We start from the raw sequence: 17,694 nt of genomic DNA, 5'->3' as shown, positions 1-17,694 counted from the left end.
CTCTCTGTACCAGAGTCTCCTTTCAAAAGCTTTGAGTTTTCAAAACCTCAATCATATGGTCTTGACCATATCAATTTTGAGTTTCTGAAAACTCTATCAGCTGATAGCTATCCCTTGTACCAGAGCTGGAGCTTGAACTGCCTTTTGCTGAACAGCTGCAAGATTGTTCCCAGTCAGTGTTTTCTCTCCATCTTTTCTTGTTAATTTTCTTTCAGGCTCTCTAAGTTGCTTCTTTGCTGACATCCAGGCTGTGTACTTACTAGTAACTGAATTTTACTAAAACTGTCAATGATTAGCCCTTGTCAGTGTTTCTTTTTTCATGCTGGGAGAGCTGAAGTTACGCTGTCGATCAGTGAAAGGAAAAAGAGATGCAAGCCATTTGAAAAACATCAACATTTTTTATGGAGGTTGAGATAAATAAGTTGCCAGTAAAACAAATCCAGGGCTTCCTTTTTAAGCTCGAGTTCCAACTCAGGAGCTCATTACAGATGCCTCAGACATGGGGTGAGGTGCCTCCTGCGGCCTTCTCAAGGTTCATGGTCTCTGGCCACCTCATCAGAGGTCAGGCCACATCAATAGAATGATGATGAGGGCTCTGCTTCTGGCTGTCAAGGTTTTTTATCTTCTCTTTCATCCCTGGCCCAGCAAAGTTTTCACAGACAATACAAATGGTAATGTGCTATGTTAACAGGCAGGGGGACATAAGGTCCTGTCTTCTTTGCAGACTAGCACTTTAGGTCTTTGATCTAGCTGTCCAGTATCAAGTGACTCTTCAGGCCATTTACATTCCCTTGCAGCACGGTGTAGTGGCAGACTCATTGAACAGGTCCAGCACACAAGCTCACGAATGGATGCTTCATTGTCCATTGGTGAGATATTCCTCAGATCTTTTTGCCTCCACTCTGAAGAGACAGCTGCCCCTATTCTGTTAGAGTCCAAGTCCTCTGACTGAAAGTGGACTCAGTGTCTTTTCCTTGGAAGTGAATTTTTCTGTACACCTTCCATCCCCTTACTTTGTTACCTCAAATCTTACACAAGATCAGGCAGAACTCTCCCAAAATCTTCCTGATGACTCCCCGGGCTTCCACTGAAAAAGAGCTACATCAGCCAGACAAACCCGGTCAATAATGTAAAATAGTAATAAAAAAAATAACATTAGGTCCCCCTTCTTTCTCACTTGGTCAGGAGAAATCACCACGTTACCTCACCAGGTAGATCTTCTCACGTAAGACCATGTTGTATCTTATCCATCCTCACTTGTCCAGTCTTCAATGGGGTGATAGGGTTTTGATCCTTTTTAGGCACCTCTTTTCTGTGGACATGCTTTGGGTTCTGCAGGAAGCCATGAAACTCACTAACAGAAAATCATACGTGTCCAAATGGAAGCAATTTTCTGTCCGGTGCCTTTCTTGCCATCAGGATCTCCTATTTGTTGGAGGTTCCTCTGATTCTTTTATTTGTGTGATTTGGTCCATGCTGGTCTGGCATATTTTTCAGTTAAAGTTCAGCTGTCAGCAATTTCTGCTCGTCTGCACTTGATCCCTCCTTTGGCCTTGAGATTTAAAGTCAAGCAATTTCTTAAATGCACCCTTTATCTTGCGCCTCCCTAAGACCTCAATCATGGATGTGAATATGACTTTGGGCTCCATTTGAGCCTGCTGCTTCCGCTTCCTTGCGGCATTGTATATGGAGGACTTCTTGTTCTTTTGGCTCTCACTTCAGTCAAGAGAGTGACTGAACTTCAGGCTCTCATGGGTGTTCCTTCGTTCTTAGTTTTCCACAGAGAGAGTGTCTCTTCGTACTAATCCTCCTTTTATGCCCAAGGGTTTCAGTGAGTTGGCCCTTACTCAGTCTGTTCATCTTCCTTTCTTTCTCCTTCTCCGCAGTCTGCTGCTGAGAAGGTTCTTCACACTTTAGATTTACATAGACAGCTCTGATATCTGAATAATACTAAAGTTATTTGCAAATCTGAGCAGCTTTTTGTTTACTTTCATCCCAGGACTTTGGGTTTGGTTATTTATAAGCAAACCATCTTCTTCTGGATGTCTAAGGCCATTTCTTTTTGTTATTCTTTTCATGGAAAATCTTTCCTTGTTTGTAAAGGTACGTTCTACTAGGAAATCTGCCGCCTCTGATACTTTTTTCAAGGGTCTGGATACCAATTCCATCCTTGAGGTCGCTACTTAGTCCTCTATTCATACTTTCACTAAGCAGTACAAGTTGGATGTTATTGCCAGGGCAGGCTTTGTCAGCGCTATCCTGCATGGGTTGCAGAGGGCTCTTCCTCATGTCAGGCTTCCTCTTGAGCTCTTGTACTCTCCCTTGGGTAAAATATACTGCAGTAGTGATATGGAAGGACACAGAGTACAGTTGAGTAAAATCTTAACATAACAGTAGATTTTTTTTGCCTTCACTGTTGCAGTATTTGAACCATTCCACCTACCCTCTCTGTTCTAAGTCTTGCCTTGTCCTTTTCTTGCTCTCCTGGCCGAGGGGTTCATCATCTTCCTTTTTCTTTTGTATGCACATATTTCCTTGTCTCTGTGGGCATTGTTTTCCTGCTGGAGAATTTTTAGTTCTACGTGTGTCCTTATGTCACCTTTATGTCCTATGCCAAGCTAGGAGAGCATGCATGTGACATATGATGCTTTTAAGAACTAAAGGCTTTGGTATACCGGCCAGACATTGGGCTGTCCATGGCAGGAAGTTTTTTAGGGAAAGAATTACTGCAACAGTGAAGACAAGTACAAGATTTTACACAACTGTACTTTATGGGAAGGGACTGGATTTGCAATAACGAGGATATGTTGGGGAGACCTGCAACTGAAAACAACTGAAGGTAATTTTTCAAGAAGTATATGAAAATATTTGGGATGGAATATTTGAATTCAGAAGCAGGAGCTCCAAAACTATGTGCATATTATTCCCCAAGATGAAATAATGTCAGACTGAATAGGAATTACATTTCATAGGAGTATGTGCATTTTATTGAAAACTTTGAGGCCCATCCAGCACCTGTATCTGACCATGCACTGAAAAAATGAGATGAAGATGCATGGTCATGTAAAAATTAAGGCACTGGCACTTTCCTACTTATTTGGTGAAGAGAGTATTTTGATGAATGGGTAGTAGAAATGATACACTGTTTATTAGGGGAGGCAGAAATTATTTCAGAAGGAATTCCTTTTGAGTGGGATCAAATCAAAATGGATATTAAATGCATGGTAGAAATGAGAGAGACAGAGATGGGAAAGAATTGCTAGGAATTATTTAGATGGGTTGAGAAAGGTAAAGTATTGAAGCGGGGGGGGTGGTGTTGCAGAACAATATGAGGACCAACTCCAGATTGCTAAGGCAAAATAAGGGAGTATTTGGATAATATGCACGAGTTAAGAAAGGTGCTGTTAAGCAACTATTTTGATAACAGCCCTAGAATGTCCAGCAACTTGGACAATATAAAGTTGAAAGTGCTGTAGACAAAATTAGGGAGCCTTTGACAAGAAAAATAACCAAAGATCCTGAAGAGGTATTTGTGATATTTCAGAAATTTTGTGAAAATGTGTACAAAGCAGAGTAATTGGGAAACCAAGACACTAATGGAAATATTTATGGAAGACTTATTTATGCCAAGGATAGAGTAGGATAAGGCTCAGCAATTAATAGCCAGTGTAGGAAGAGATGTGATAAAAATAGTGTTGTGTAATTGCTCAGTGTGGCAAAGTCTATTGAAACAAGTGTTTTTTTTCCTGTGGAAGTTTGAAAGTTGAGGGAAGAAAGTGACAGATATCTGTAAGGTTTCTTTAACAGTATTTTTAAGGAGGGGGGGTACCAGCATCTTAAAAGAAAACTGCTGTGGCTGTTTTCACCTAAAGAGGTAAAGACCTTTCAGATTTGGCTTTTTATAGATCTATTTCAATTTTTAACACCAATTATAAACTGTTTATGTTCATATTAGCTAAGAGATTGTCAAATGTGTTTCCAAATTTGAGAGAGATGAATTACTGCAAATTTTTGAGGTGGAAGCAAACATTAGACAAAAATTAATAGAGCAATAATCTAGAGAAAAGGAAAGTGCAAGAAAACACTTGGTGGGTCTTCATGAGAAAACATTTGGTAGTATATACATTTAATAGGTTGCAAATTACTTTGTAAGAATAGACATTCTTAAAAAGTAATTCATAACCTTTCCAAAGTTAACAGTGACACATTTACATCCACCTAAAGTACCATAACCGGTCCATTTTTTTAAAGCCCTTCCTTTAGATGAGACTGTTAAGGAGTTTTAATAAGTGCTCCTAAATATTCTCAATTCCCATATACCATTAAAAAAGAAAAGAATAAAAGCTGTATCCACCAACAACTACTTGACCATCTTCTCCACAACAATTTGCTTGCCAACTGCCAACATGGTTTCAGACCATTCCATAGTACCTCAATTGCCCTGCTATCCTTTTCTGACTGTATAAAGAAAAGTAACAATAACACTCTTTCCTCCGCTTTGTTTATCGACCTTTCAAAAGCCTTCGATATGGTCAGTCATAATCTGCTTTTAGAGGTATTAAAAGCCCAATCACTGGACGCACCGGCGTTACTCTGGTTTAAATCCTACTTAGACAACCGTCATCAAGCAGTCCTTTGGGATAATATGCTGTCGGCTCCCCCCCCATAAACCTTGCAGTACCTCAAGGTTCCATCCTAGGCCCTCTTCTCTCTTCAATGTTTATTAATGACCTAAATACTAAAATTCCTCAAGCCACCTGCATTCAGTATGCCGACGATTCTACTTTAATCTGCTCTGCTAGGTCCCCAACCACAATCCAGACCCTCACCCAGCCTGTATTTCATACTGTTGAAAATTGGTTCATGCAACACTGCCTCCTCCTGAATGCAAAAAAAAAAAACAAAATTATTACTCTTTACTCCCACTCTAAAATCACCACAATTTCACTTCACTATAACCTCTAACAATGGAGCCACCATATCCCCTGATACCACAACCCGTCTCCTAGGCATAACCATTGACAACAACCTTAGCTATGACAATCGTATCAACACTACCATAAAATCTGTCAACAAAAAACTGGGTTCCCTGTATAGAATCAAACCCTTCCTTACACCTACAGCCAGAACCACTATAGCCCAAACTCATCTGATCTCTACCCTGCTTTATGCTTCTGCCATTTATACTGACCTTTCCAAAAGCAACCTTAACAAACTTGCCACTAGCTATAATAACATAGCCAGATTTGCTACTGGCAACCCTTTTAGAACACACCACTGTCTCAACCTCAAACAATTGGGATGGTTAGAACTGCAGCACCTTTAAATTTGATCTGCACATTCAACACACAATTACAAAAATAAGTGTGTCATTTTGAGCAAAAAACTTTGCTAACATCTCAAAAACAGTACTGGCTGCTATCTATTTCTAACAAATCCTACAGAGCCCACCACTGCTCTAACCTAAAAGTCATTAGCTTGAATTACCTCACCATTCCATATACAGTATATACTCTGCATTGTATGACATTGTATATATACCTTCAAAATGACCGACACTAAGCAACATTCAGCTTAACTACTATCACAACATACCACAATGCTCATGATTAAAAACTTCTTTAGAAATGCTACATCTAAAGAAGTCCCAATCCCTCCACACCACATGCTCCAGAGACCTCAACCTCATTACCGCAATCAACAGAACATGCTGGAGGGACAGGTTCATAACCCAGAGACTGCCCATGCTATGGAATAGACTTCCCATACATGTCAAGGAGAGCACCTCACTGGCCCTCTTCAAGAGAAATTTTGATGAGTGGATGGGAAATAGAAAATTCACCCCGTGGATCACTCTAATGACTCTACTTGACAGAGACACTAGGAACCAAGGTCAGGTGGCATAATGCCAGGGTAATCCTATGGGCTAGGCTTGTAAAGGCTCCAGGGCCATTAGCCTAGAACACACCTATGAACTTACAAACCTGAGAAATCTGCAAGAAATTCCCTATACTCTAGCTGTGTTGCCAGATCTTGGAATGCTGTCCCACTTACCCTGAGGACTGTATCTAACCTCCGTACATTTAAATCTACACACAAAAAATAATGTCTATCTAAATCTTAGCTTTGCCCATGCTCTACACCTGCTTAAAAAATTTCTATACTGTATTACAGCTTCGCAAGTTAAGTCCATAAACAAAAACTCTTAAGCCCTCCACTTAACATGATGCAGAGACGTTCTTGTATTCCTTTTTGTGCATATTTATTTACCCCAAATTTATATTGCCCATTTCCACTGGAGCACTATCCGTTCAGTGTGTGTGTGTGTGTGTGTGTGTGTGTGTGTGTGTGTGTGTGTGTGTGTGTGTGTGTGTGTGTGTATATATATATATATATATATATATATATATATATATATATATATATATATATATATATATGTATGTATCTTTCGGCTTTTCCCGGTTAGGGGTCACCACAGCGGAACTCCGGTCCACTAATGATTGGCAGTTGATTTTTACGTACCGGCTTGCCAGGCCTGATGCACAACCTTCAACGAAGGTACGCCCATTCACGCATGTTTGTCACACTTAAATGTTTCAGATCATCAAACAAATTTAAATATTAGACAAAGATAACCCAAGTAAACACAAAATGCAGTTTTTAAGTGATGATTATTTATTAAGGAAAAAACTATCCAAACCTACATAGTCCTATGTGAAGAAGTAATTGCTCCCCTTGTTAAATCATGAAGTAACTGCAGTTAATCATATTTTTGGGAAAGCTGAGTTCAATTTCACTAGCCACACCCAGGCCTGATTACTGCCAGACCTGTTGAATCAAGAGATCACTTAAATAGAACCTGTCAAAGTGAAGTAGGCCAAAAGATCTCAAAAAGGAAGAAATCATGCCGTGATGTAAAGAAATTCCAGCACAGATGAGAAAGTAATTGACATCTTCAGTCTGGAAAAGGTTACAGAGCCATTTCTAAAGCTTTGGGACTCCAGCGAACCACTGTGAGAGCCATTATCCACAAATAGAGAAAACATGGAACAGTGGTGAACCTTCCCAGGAGTGGCCGGCCTACAAAAATTACCCCAAGAGCGCTGCGATGACTCATCCAAGAGGTCACACAAAAACCCAGAACAACATCTAGAGAACTGCAGACCTCACTTGCTTCAGTTAAGGTCAATGTTCATGACTCAACCATAAGAACGAGACTGGGAAAAAATGGCACGCATGGCAGAGTTCCAAGGCGAAAACCACTGCTGACCAAAAAGAACATAAAGGCTTGTCCCACTTTTGCCAAAAAGCATCCTGATGATCTCCAAGACTTGGGAAAATATTCTGTGGGCTGACAAAACAAAACTTGAACTTTTTGTGAGGTGTGCATCCCGTTACATCAGGCTAAAAGTAACGCAGCATTTCAGAAAAAGAACATCATGTCAACAGTCAAACATAGTGGTGGTAGTGTGATGGTCTGGGGCTGCTTTGCTGCTTCTGGGCCAGGACGACTTGCTGTGATTGATGGAACCATGAATTCTGCTCTCTACCAAAAAATCCTGAAGGAGAATGTCTGGCCATCAGTTTGTAATATCAAGCTGAAGAGCACTTGGGTTCTGCAGCAGGACAGTGATCCAAAACACACCACCAAGTATACCTCTGAATGGTTTGAAAAAAGCAAAATAAAGGTTTTGGAGTGGCCTAGTCAAAGTCCGGACTTTAATCCAATTGAGATGCTGTGGCATGATCTTAAAAAGGCGATTCATGCTCGGAAACCATACAGTATGGCTGAATTTAAAAATTCTGCAAAGAAGAGTGGGCCACAATTCCTCAACAGCGATGTGAAAGACCCGTTGCCAGTTATCACAAATGCTTGATTGCAGTTGTTGCTGCTAAGGGTGGCAGAACCAGTTAGGTTTAGGGGGCAATTACTTCTTCACATAGGGCCATGTAGGTTTGGATATTGTTTTTTCCCTTAAATAAAATCATCACTTAAAAACTGCATTTTGTGTTTACTTGGGTTACCTTTGTCTAAAATTTGTATTTGTTTGATGATATGAAACCTTTAAGTGTGACAAACATGCAAAGAAATAAGAAATCAGGAAGGGGGCAAATACTTTTTCATTGCACTGTGTGTGTGTGTGTGTGTGTGTGTGTGTATATATATATATATATATATATATATATATATATATATATATATATATATAATAGAGGGAGACAGATTGCTAAACTCCACTTGTATCAACCACTCATGTTTTAATGTATTGTTTTCTTATTACTTATTTGTCCACACTCGTTATCAGTTTTCTCTTTTATAACTGCTTGTCCATATAACATTTTGATCTTCTCCAAGTCTAATTCACCTGTGTTTTCCTTTCTCCACAACTTCAGCCATCTTATTCAGTGCACCCACTGTCTGCTATATCTTTGCCAGTTTTAATCCTTCTCTAGTTTTCATGTTGCATCTCTTATTTTGTTTGTATGTCTTTGCCAGTAAATCATTGTTTTTAATTTCCTGTAGCAATGATAAAACCATTGTATTACTTATTCATCTTACATGCTACTTGTGTCTGTGATTGTCTTAAGCTTTTCTCCCTAGGCCTCCCCTGAGAATGTGTACCATTGCCCAGTTGGACTTTCTCAGTAAACAGATGTCAATAAATTAAATACATAAATATAATCAGCTGTGACAATGTCTAGTGCAGTGGCAGTGTTTGTGTTCTGTGATAGGATAATAGGCTTAATAAGGAGGAAATAGGAAGGCCAGCAACCAGAAGTAAGGTGGGAGCGCTGTTCTTTGACAATCTGCGTTTGATCAGTGGAACCTGGCAGGGATGTCATGTTTTCCCTTTGTTTTATATTTAGAACTATTACTGAAGAAATAATAACTCTGGTACAAGGATTTAACTGGAAGGCGGATAAAGAAAGGTTAGCTTTATTTGCCAATATTATTTTGTACTTGATAAATGCAGAAAGGCATTTTGGTGATGTGGAACATTTTCAGACAGTTTCAGAGCTTTTTGTGATATAAATGATAAAATATAAGCTGTAAGTGGTAAAATATGTACTTAAACATTAATTGGTTCAGCATTGCCCATACTTGCAGGATATAATGTAAAGTATGTGTAATTATTAAAAGGATTTTGTTATGGCAGCTAAGGATATTTGTGAGAGTGAAGTAAACAAAAGATAATACAAAAATTGTGAAGTTGGAAGATTAAATGTGGATCGTAAGATACAAGCAGTGAAAATGTTTAGTCCCTTTAGTCTTACAAACAGGTCAGGCATATTTTTGTTAATGGGAGGAGAAGTTGTGGATAATACAGTTCAATGAATTTATTTGGGAGGGTAAGAAGGCAAAAATTAAAGTGGGTAACCCTGTGCTTCCTGTAGAATAATGTGGTTTAGTGCTACATGATTTGAAGTGGTACTTTAAAACTATGCTGTTCAGGCTCGCATATGTAACTCGAGCAGAAGGAAGGGGGGAAGGTTGAGAGATTAAGCTTTTGGAGCAAGTCCTTAAGGAGAACGACAGCCACACAGAAGATTTTACCAATAGGCATGACTGCAAGTAGGAGAAGAGAAAATAGGCTATAGGGAACTGGAATTTACTTGGGTATATTAGCAAAGGTATTGGGAGCAAATAAATCAGGAGGGAGCAGTAATAGAGTAGGATGAGGCTAAGCAACTGTTTGGACTGCAGGCTAGAGTGGGATGCTAAGAGCAACTCTGATAGAGGTTTTAGTTGATTCTAGAACAAAAGTTGCTGTTAAAAGGATAATTTGTATATGTAAAATGTTGCATAACTATTAAGAATCAGTCAGAGGAAGTTAGAGATTGGAAAAAGAAAATGAAAAGGCAGTTTACAAAAGAACAATTGGAAGAGGCCTGTAAGGCTCTCAGGTATGCAGAAAAGTCCAAAAGATGTAAGATTTTTGCATGGAATAAGCATTTTATACCACAAATAGACTGTTTTCTCTCGGGTATATAGCAATTACAGAAAGCATGATGGGGAAGAGAGATAATTGACTACATATTTTGGGAGTGTAATGAGTTGGCAGATTTTAAAATTCTCCTACTGAGTACTTTGACTAAAATGTTGGGAGAACAGATGGTTGTAACCAAGGAAGTGATTATTTTGAGCTGATATACGTGATCTGAATTGTCTCAAAATAGGAAGGTCTTACTAAGTCTAATGCCATTGGCTGCTAAAAAAGCAGTTACTAGGAAAGAAATCAATCTAAACCAGCTGAGGAGCTAAAAAAAAAAAAAAAACTGGAGGTTGGATCTTTAGAGAAGCAGAGTAGTACATTTCATGGAAGTGAATGGAATTTGTGGAAACAGTATATGAAAAGTAATGAAGAGGAGTTAGGTTTATGGAATGGCATGAAATGAGCAGTTTGTGTAATGTTGGGAGTGAATAAAAATTGTTTAAAAGAAAATATGTATATTGCATGATAATGGAAACTGTTAACTGCGGTTTGTCTTTTCTATTAATATGTACAAGCCCAGGTTACTGCTTAAAATATGATGAGTAAATGAAGATGCATTTAAGTTTTTCAGTAGTGGGGTGCCCTTGATATCAAACCTGTTCACTGCATTTGGTGATACAGCTTTCCCCTTTTCTACAAAGTACAGCAAGTTAAGGGGAGAGTTGAAGGTGGATGCATTTCTCTTGTGATGAGGAAGATTCCAGTAAGTCATCCTGCTGTTGCATCTGATTCCACACAGTACTGCAAAATCCAAAGAAAGATGAACAAAACATATCCTTATTTCAAAATGTTAGCTGAAACTGCTGTAGTTTCAGGGCATAATTTCTCCAAGAGTACAAGAAACCAACACCATATCATTTAGTCTTGCACAATTGGGGCAATAGCTGGCTCTACCTTATGTGGTGGCTTGTCACATAAAAACTTTGCCCTCCCTTGGCCCTTCATATGTGGTTTTGGAAGTGGTAAGCGCTTGCTGAAAAGTCTGTCATCAGACATTTTCTTTCAAATGGAAGAGGTTTTCCATTTTAGTAGAGTGGTATCCTATGCTTACTTGGTCGTTCAGGTTGAAAGTGGTATTGGTTTCTCATAGGCACATGCATGATTGAGTCATCTTTATTATGCAGTTATGGTGCATGTTTTATGAATCTGTGTTATTTTGACCTTGTGGAAGACCAAAGTGTTGGTCAACACTTGATAGATAAGAATTTCCTTAAGAAAATTTGGCATCTTCACCCACCTTTCAGATAACCTTTTCTTTGGGATCTGAACTTGTAAGCAGGCTCACCTGCAGGCTTACCAATTCTCCAGTCAGCACTTGAACAAACTGCTTTTTGTTGACTGATTTTTTTCCCTTGGTGATCGTCACAAGGATCCCACTAGCTTCTTTCTTGTAGAGAACTGTATTTGATTGTTTTCAAGGATCATGTGTCCTTTGTTACCCATCAACATTTCATCATGAAACTGATGCTGCCAGGATTGTCCTTAAAGTAGTCTATCCCTTGCTTTGTTCATTCAATATTTTTAACCATTAACTTGTTCTAAAGATGTCTAAAACAGAAATGTTTGAGATTTTTTTAATTTGCGGAGGTGTTTTGGTCTTGGTGTGGGTCAGCAGTAAGGGAGACTAGAATAAACTTCTAAATGTGATTTTATAAACAGCAATCAAATTTGTGTGTAAAGTTTTATTAACTGTCATGTTTTTCTCTTGTGTAGGAAGGAGATAAGGAGATTTCAACAAAAATGCAAGAACTTGCCCTCAGTGAAGGTGCCTTACCTCGCCATTTGCACACTGCCTTGTTTACCATGAGCTTGGATCAAAGAATGCTTGCTAACAGGTAATACATGTAATCAAGTCTGGCTTCTGCTTTAATAGTCTAATGAAAAAAGAGAGTAAGCTTGTTGCAGATGAGAAAAACATTTTTTCACATTAGCTGAAGCTTGAGAAGTAGGTTCATTTTTTATGTATGTATTTAACTATGTTCAGTTTAAAGCCATTGCATATGGAGATGAGACTTTTTACAGGAAAAATTAAGTACCGAAACAATTATAAACAGATATGCTGTGGGACTTGATGGAATTTTAATTCCTGCATTTTTTTCCCTGTTGGGGAAAAAATAGGAACTGCCATGTTAGTCCACCAATAGAAAACAATGTAATAGTCCCTCTGGCCCCTGTTTTATCCATGACCTGGGCCATAAAGGCAGTGGCAAATGTGATAGCTATATGAATAATTCAGTGTAGCTTATATAACCAGCATGTTTTTTTTGGAGATGGGGGAAAAAGCAGTGCTTGCAGAAAGACATAGACATGGTGAAAAACATACATACACAGACCAAATTAATACCAGAGGTCAGAATCGAAGTGCTAGCATCTAGAAGTCTTCAGAGTTATTTTGGGTAATACTGTCCTAGGTTTTTGTTGTCCTGAGTTCATCATCCTATGTTTAGTATGATTTGTTTAAGGTGTGATATAGAGAGGAAGAAAGATTATCTAAGCTGCATAAGGGAATAATGGTAAAGTCATCATAAACAGCTTTTATTTCAGCAATGTGTATTATTCAAAAACTGTGTTCTAAGTTACTTCAGCAATTCTCAATTTCAATTAATTTCCTTACTTTTGGAGGTCTTCTGCAGTTGCTGATGTTCAATTTCTCTTCTGATATCCTAGATGGTCACAGTTTTTAATCACCACTTTTGTTGAAACACCAGTTTTCAAAATTGTTGCAACTTGTGCAAACCTCATGCATGGTGCACTTGTTACTTTCCCTGGCAACTGGACCTACTTGTTTAATATCAAGGGTAAATAATTTCAAACACACTCAAATTCTAAAGTTATACAACCTAACATGGGGATTGCAATTATAGATGTTTCCATTGCTGCAAACATGAATCCAATTCATCTTAACACAGATTTATACTATTCCTAACCCCCCCACCCTTTAACTGTATACAAATGTACCTGCATCCCTATTACACTTCCCCCATTGTCAAGGTGTTGCTTCCTTTATAATCGTATATTCTTCCTGGCTTTGGTCCAGGCATCCCATTCATGTCTGTGCTTACTACCAGATGTTTTGAGTGAACTTTTCCTAAATTCTTTTGGTGCTTCTGCACCATCGTTATATAAACCCTTTCAATTGTATGTCTCTCTCATTTTCCATTTCCAGGTTATTCCCCTTTTTGACATTATCGGCAGCAGTGATGTCATTTCTCTAATAATGCCTAGAACTTGTATCCTTTCACCAATTCAGTAGCATCATTTCCTTAGTCAGGGGTACCTTCCGCTGTACTAATCATGTTACAGAATGCTGCAGCCCCCTTTTTAAATGCTAGTAATCCCTCACAGTTCCAAAACATATTTTCTTACTTTCCAATTTCCTTTGCATTACACCTCTAGCTTTTCCCATAGTTCATGGGAAACAACATCTGTGTTCTCAGGCATATAAAAACATTTGTGGTTGCAGTGCCAAACAAGTATTCTAAATTTAGTAGTTAGCATTGGGGCTAAACAAATGTCCTATTCCTGTTGGCTTTATCTTTTCTGACATACAGTGCCTGATTTTTTTTTAAATGCTTAGTTTCACTCACTTCATTCCCCATTTTTGCCTTATGTGCTCTACTGATCAGATCTTTTCTATCTCCAAGTTCCAGTCTTGCCTCCAAAATACAGCTCACCAACAATGGCATTTAATTTTCTTCTCCAGTATTCAGTTATGTGCTACCCTTGTAGGATAACCTCATAAACACTAATTTATTCCTCTTTTCCAAAATACTTTCTTTAGCTTGTTTCCATTCCATTATAGTTTCACCAGTCCTTATTTGATCCCAGAGTCATGGCTTTATATTTTTCCTCTGCTAAGTCGGTCAGTTGTCACCTGTTTAGTTTACTTTCTTTTACGTTCTAGTCTAAAACTTGTTGGTGATATTCTAGCCTTCCAATTTAATAAACCTTTTTGTTTTATCAAGTTGTCTAAAACTTGACCTTTATATAGGTAATGTTCTTTAGGATCTTCGGTTATTACTTTCCAGCTTTCTACCGCTTCACATGTCACAATCTCTTCCTTCTCCTGTAGCCATAACCCTTTCCACTTGTCTCAGCTGAGTAGCTGTAAAGTAATTTTCTAGATCCAGCATCCCTAAATCCCCCCTGGTCTTTGGGTAACACTATTTTTCCCCATTTTACCCTGCTTTTCTACCTTCCCAAATAATTCCTTAAGTTGTTTCCTATTTTTTTCTGACAAATTTACCTGTTAGCTTAATGAAAGCTTGTCCTACATATCAAATCAGCGGGTCCAAGAACATTTTCACTGCTTGAATTTTGTTTGACTTCCACACGCTAATTTTAAAAAATATCTGGTGGAGTATCTCATTCCAAGTTTTCCTTGCTGCCTCACCACTTTTTTTATCCAAATACTAAATATCATGACCTTACATGTATGGAAATTGCTGGGCTAAGTTCATTGTGTCAGTGCAATTCATTAAAATAGATTTTGTCTTATTATTTTATGCCCAGCTAATTTGTAGCATTCATTAAATTTAATAAAACATTTTCCTAGATCTGAGTCTGCCACATACAGTGAAATATCTTCCGCAAATATTTTATTTTTGCTTATTTGATCCCCATGCATATCCCATTATATCTTATTAGGTGTTTTTGACAGTAATTCCATATAGAGGAAAATAACAATGGATACATAAGACAGCCCTGCCTTGTTCCTGTAGGCAGATTGAAAAAGCTAATGTCCATTGAATCCAAAGGCCTCCAGTTTTAAATCCAACAATTCACAGCATTCTCTATCAAAGGCCCTTTCTGCATCAAGCACTACCAATACAACTTTCACTGTATTCTGCATCCTTTTGTATTGAGTGTTTTATTAATGTTGTCAGAAGTCTGCTTCCACACCAAAAATCCATACTGATCAGAAATGATCAAACTTGGAGAAATCTTTGCTAACCTATATGCTGATATTAAATCAAAATAGGTAAAAGATGCACCAAAGATAAATAATCCAAAAGTAAAAAAAAAAGGCGTAATAAAAGAGCACACCAAAAACTTTATTGTAAAGAAAACAGTAAGCGCTTTCATCCTTGTAAGACTTTTCAGACTTTTAAATTTCTTGTATTAGATGAAGTAAGGGGATATGATAAACTTTTTAATGCTGAAGATGAGCTGGGATGGCAAGAATATCTATGGCAAGTGAAGTTAAATGCTTCCCATTCACCTGGACTTAATAATAGAGAAGACTTTGTTGCTTTTCTAAAAAGGAAAAGGTTAAAGCACTAATGTCATGAATCATATGATTTTTTACTATGTCATGTGATGGTCTTGTGTTTTAAAAACTGGAGTAAAGAAATGTATGTCTGTTTGAAAGTCTTAAAAGGACAAAAGCACTTATTTTCTTTACAATAAAGTTTTTTTGTTGTGCTCTTTTATTACGCTTTTTTTTTTTTTTTTTTGCTTTTGGACTATATGTTGATATTGACATGAATATTTTGTAGTCGTGATTTATTATTGCGATGGCCCTGCAGGATTCTGGGTGTGCCTTCATTTTTCCTTCCTTAGATGAGATAACTATTAGTGCCTCATCCAAAGAGCATGGTATTTCTTTTCCTTTTAATATACCGTTAAAGAGCTTGGCCCAGACTTTTGCTACCAATTCCTTCTGCACGTTCCATATTTCCACAGATATACTATCCTGTCACAGGGGTTTACCCGTATTTTGTATGATTGCCACTAGTATTTCCTCTTTATCTATGGTTTTCATTAGGCCGCCTTCCTTCCTCATAATTTTAGGCATGTTTCACCTTAAGTTTCTAATTTCCTCTGGGATTGATTTGTTTTCCTGATTGTGGCTATGTAATTTAGAACAGTATTTTTGTCAAACTTTCTAGCAATTTCTCTTTTCCAGGCATACCACTTCCTAGCATTTTTGACTGTGATATTTCTATCTACTTTTTTCTGCCTGAGACATTGCTCTAACATTCTGAGGGACCTGGGCTTATTTCCAAAAAAAAAAAAAGCCTCTTGAGCTGCAACTACTCATTGTTCAGGCCCATTTAGACAAATTAATGTAACATTTTACTTTTGTTCTGTTCTGTGTGCCATTATGTCTGAATCCCCTGATCAAATTGCTTTCCTTGAAAATCACTCAGTTTAGTAATTGTTTCCTAGTAGTTCCAGTACTGGCCTACCAACTCTCATTAGATGTTGTAGTCGTTTTAAGTTTTATGTCATATTTCAACCTTTCCCAGCATTGGGTCAACCATTCCCTCTCCTCTGTCTGAGTAATATCCTCTTTCATAATGTTTTCCAACTATCTGTTAAACCCATTTTTTTTATGAAATATGTGGGGAAGTGCTAGTGCTTTTCCCAATATCTCCTCCCCTTTCATCTTTACGCATATGGAGGGGCATGATCTGAAAGCCTTATTGGATGTGTGTTGCATTCTCTCTTACAATAAACATGTTCCTTAGTAATACAGCCCCTGTCAGTTATAGACTAGGTATGATATTGTATTGTATTGAGGGAAATAAGTATATTTTACATTTTGGGTGTCACTTCCTGTGACATCCAGAAAACCAAATGTCCTTAGACTTTTTGTAAATAAGCTTTGTCTTGGGGAGATTTCTTTTCCTAGGGTTCGCAGATGCATCTGCCTGCATCACTGTCAGATATCAGTCTGCCGTCACTATTGCCATTCCATGTGGAACTCAACAGCGTCTCCCAAAATGTCTTTTGTCATTCATGTTGTAGACCTCGGGGTTAAATAAACTTGACACCAAAATCAGCAGTTTTCCTAGTTATCGACCCTTAATGGCTGTAAACCTCATGTTCATGTCTCTTCTTTCCTCTTCTGTCTTTAACCTTCTACCCAATGGAGTTAATATGACCACTTTCCTCTTTCTGTTCTGAGTGCACTCATTTACCACTGCATAATGACCTGCTTTTTTACTAGCTTCAGTAAATGATTCATGTTCTGAATCTGACAAGTGGGTTTCCTGAAGAAGTATTATTTCAACTTTTGCTTTACCCGAAAAGATTAATACCCTTTCTCTCTCCTTATGTATGAGTCTATGCGCATTCCATGTTAATATATTTAAATTAGACATCTGTTATTACTTTTGTGTGGTTTCCTTTCAGTAATTTTGTTAAGTACATCCCTTTAGTTAACTCCATTATTTTTAATATTTTCTCAGATTTCCAGTTATCATAGTACTGTAGGTCTTGCCCCCCCCCTTTCAACTGGTTCATATTACGTTATCGGAACTTTAAAAGTTTGAACGCTATATGGTTGAACCCATATGCTCGAACTTTTAAAATTTCAAAAATGACAAAAAAAATAAAAACAGAAAAAAACCTACCTAACGGTTGTAAGCAGGGTGGGAAAGCCCACTTTCACCCCTCCACGTAGGGGGCTGTGCCCTCCCACACACCCCGCTCTTTAAATATGCTAACTCTGAGACCGCATTACAGTGCAGTAAAGGGAAATCTTCCCTTTCTGCACTGAACGGAGATCTCCATTAACACGTTCGAACATATGGGTTCGACCATATGGCATTCGAACGTTTAAAAGTTCAACAATGTAATATGTACTCCTTTTCAACATCCCTATTCAGAACTATATAGACAAAGTTGTCAGCATTCCTTCTGCTTAAGAGCCAACCCCAAGCTCGATCAGTGTAGTTATAAGTGTGAC

General features: G+C 38.1%; 1 protein-coding gene across 1 annotated transcript in view; it reads left to right on the top strand.

Moving 5' to 3' along the window:
- The window catches only part of DNAJC13 (DnaJ heat shock protein family (Hsp40) member C13), a gene marked incomplete in the record, with an annotated part of 3,140,357 nt that overhangs the window by 1,073,582 nt on the left and 2,049,081 nt on the right, over positions 1-17,694 (top strand). The window contains 1 exon segment of the mRNA XM_044066722.1: positions 11,712-11,833. Within this exon segment, the coding sequence (XP_043922657.1) occupies positions 11,712-11,833 (122 nt within the window).

This window comes from Protopterus annectens, chromosome 3.part1, assembly GCF_019279795.1.
Source record: "Protopterus annectens isolate FY-2018-M chromosome 3.part1, PAN1.0, whole genome shotgun sequence".
Lineage (NCBI taxonomy): Eukaryota > Metazoa > Chordata > Ceratodontiformes > Protopteridae > Protopterus > Protopterus annectens.
The sequence above is the reverse complement of the archived record's forward strand: the minus strand, read 5'-3'. Positions and strand labels throughout refer to the sequence as shown.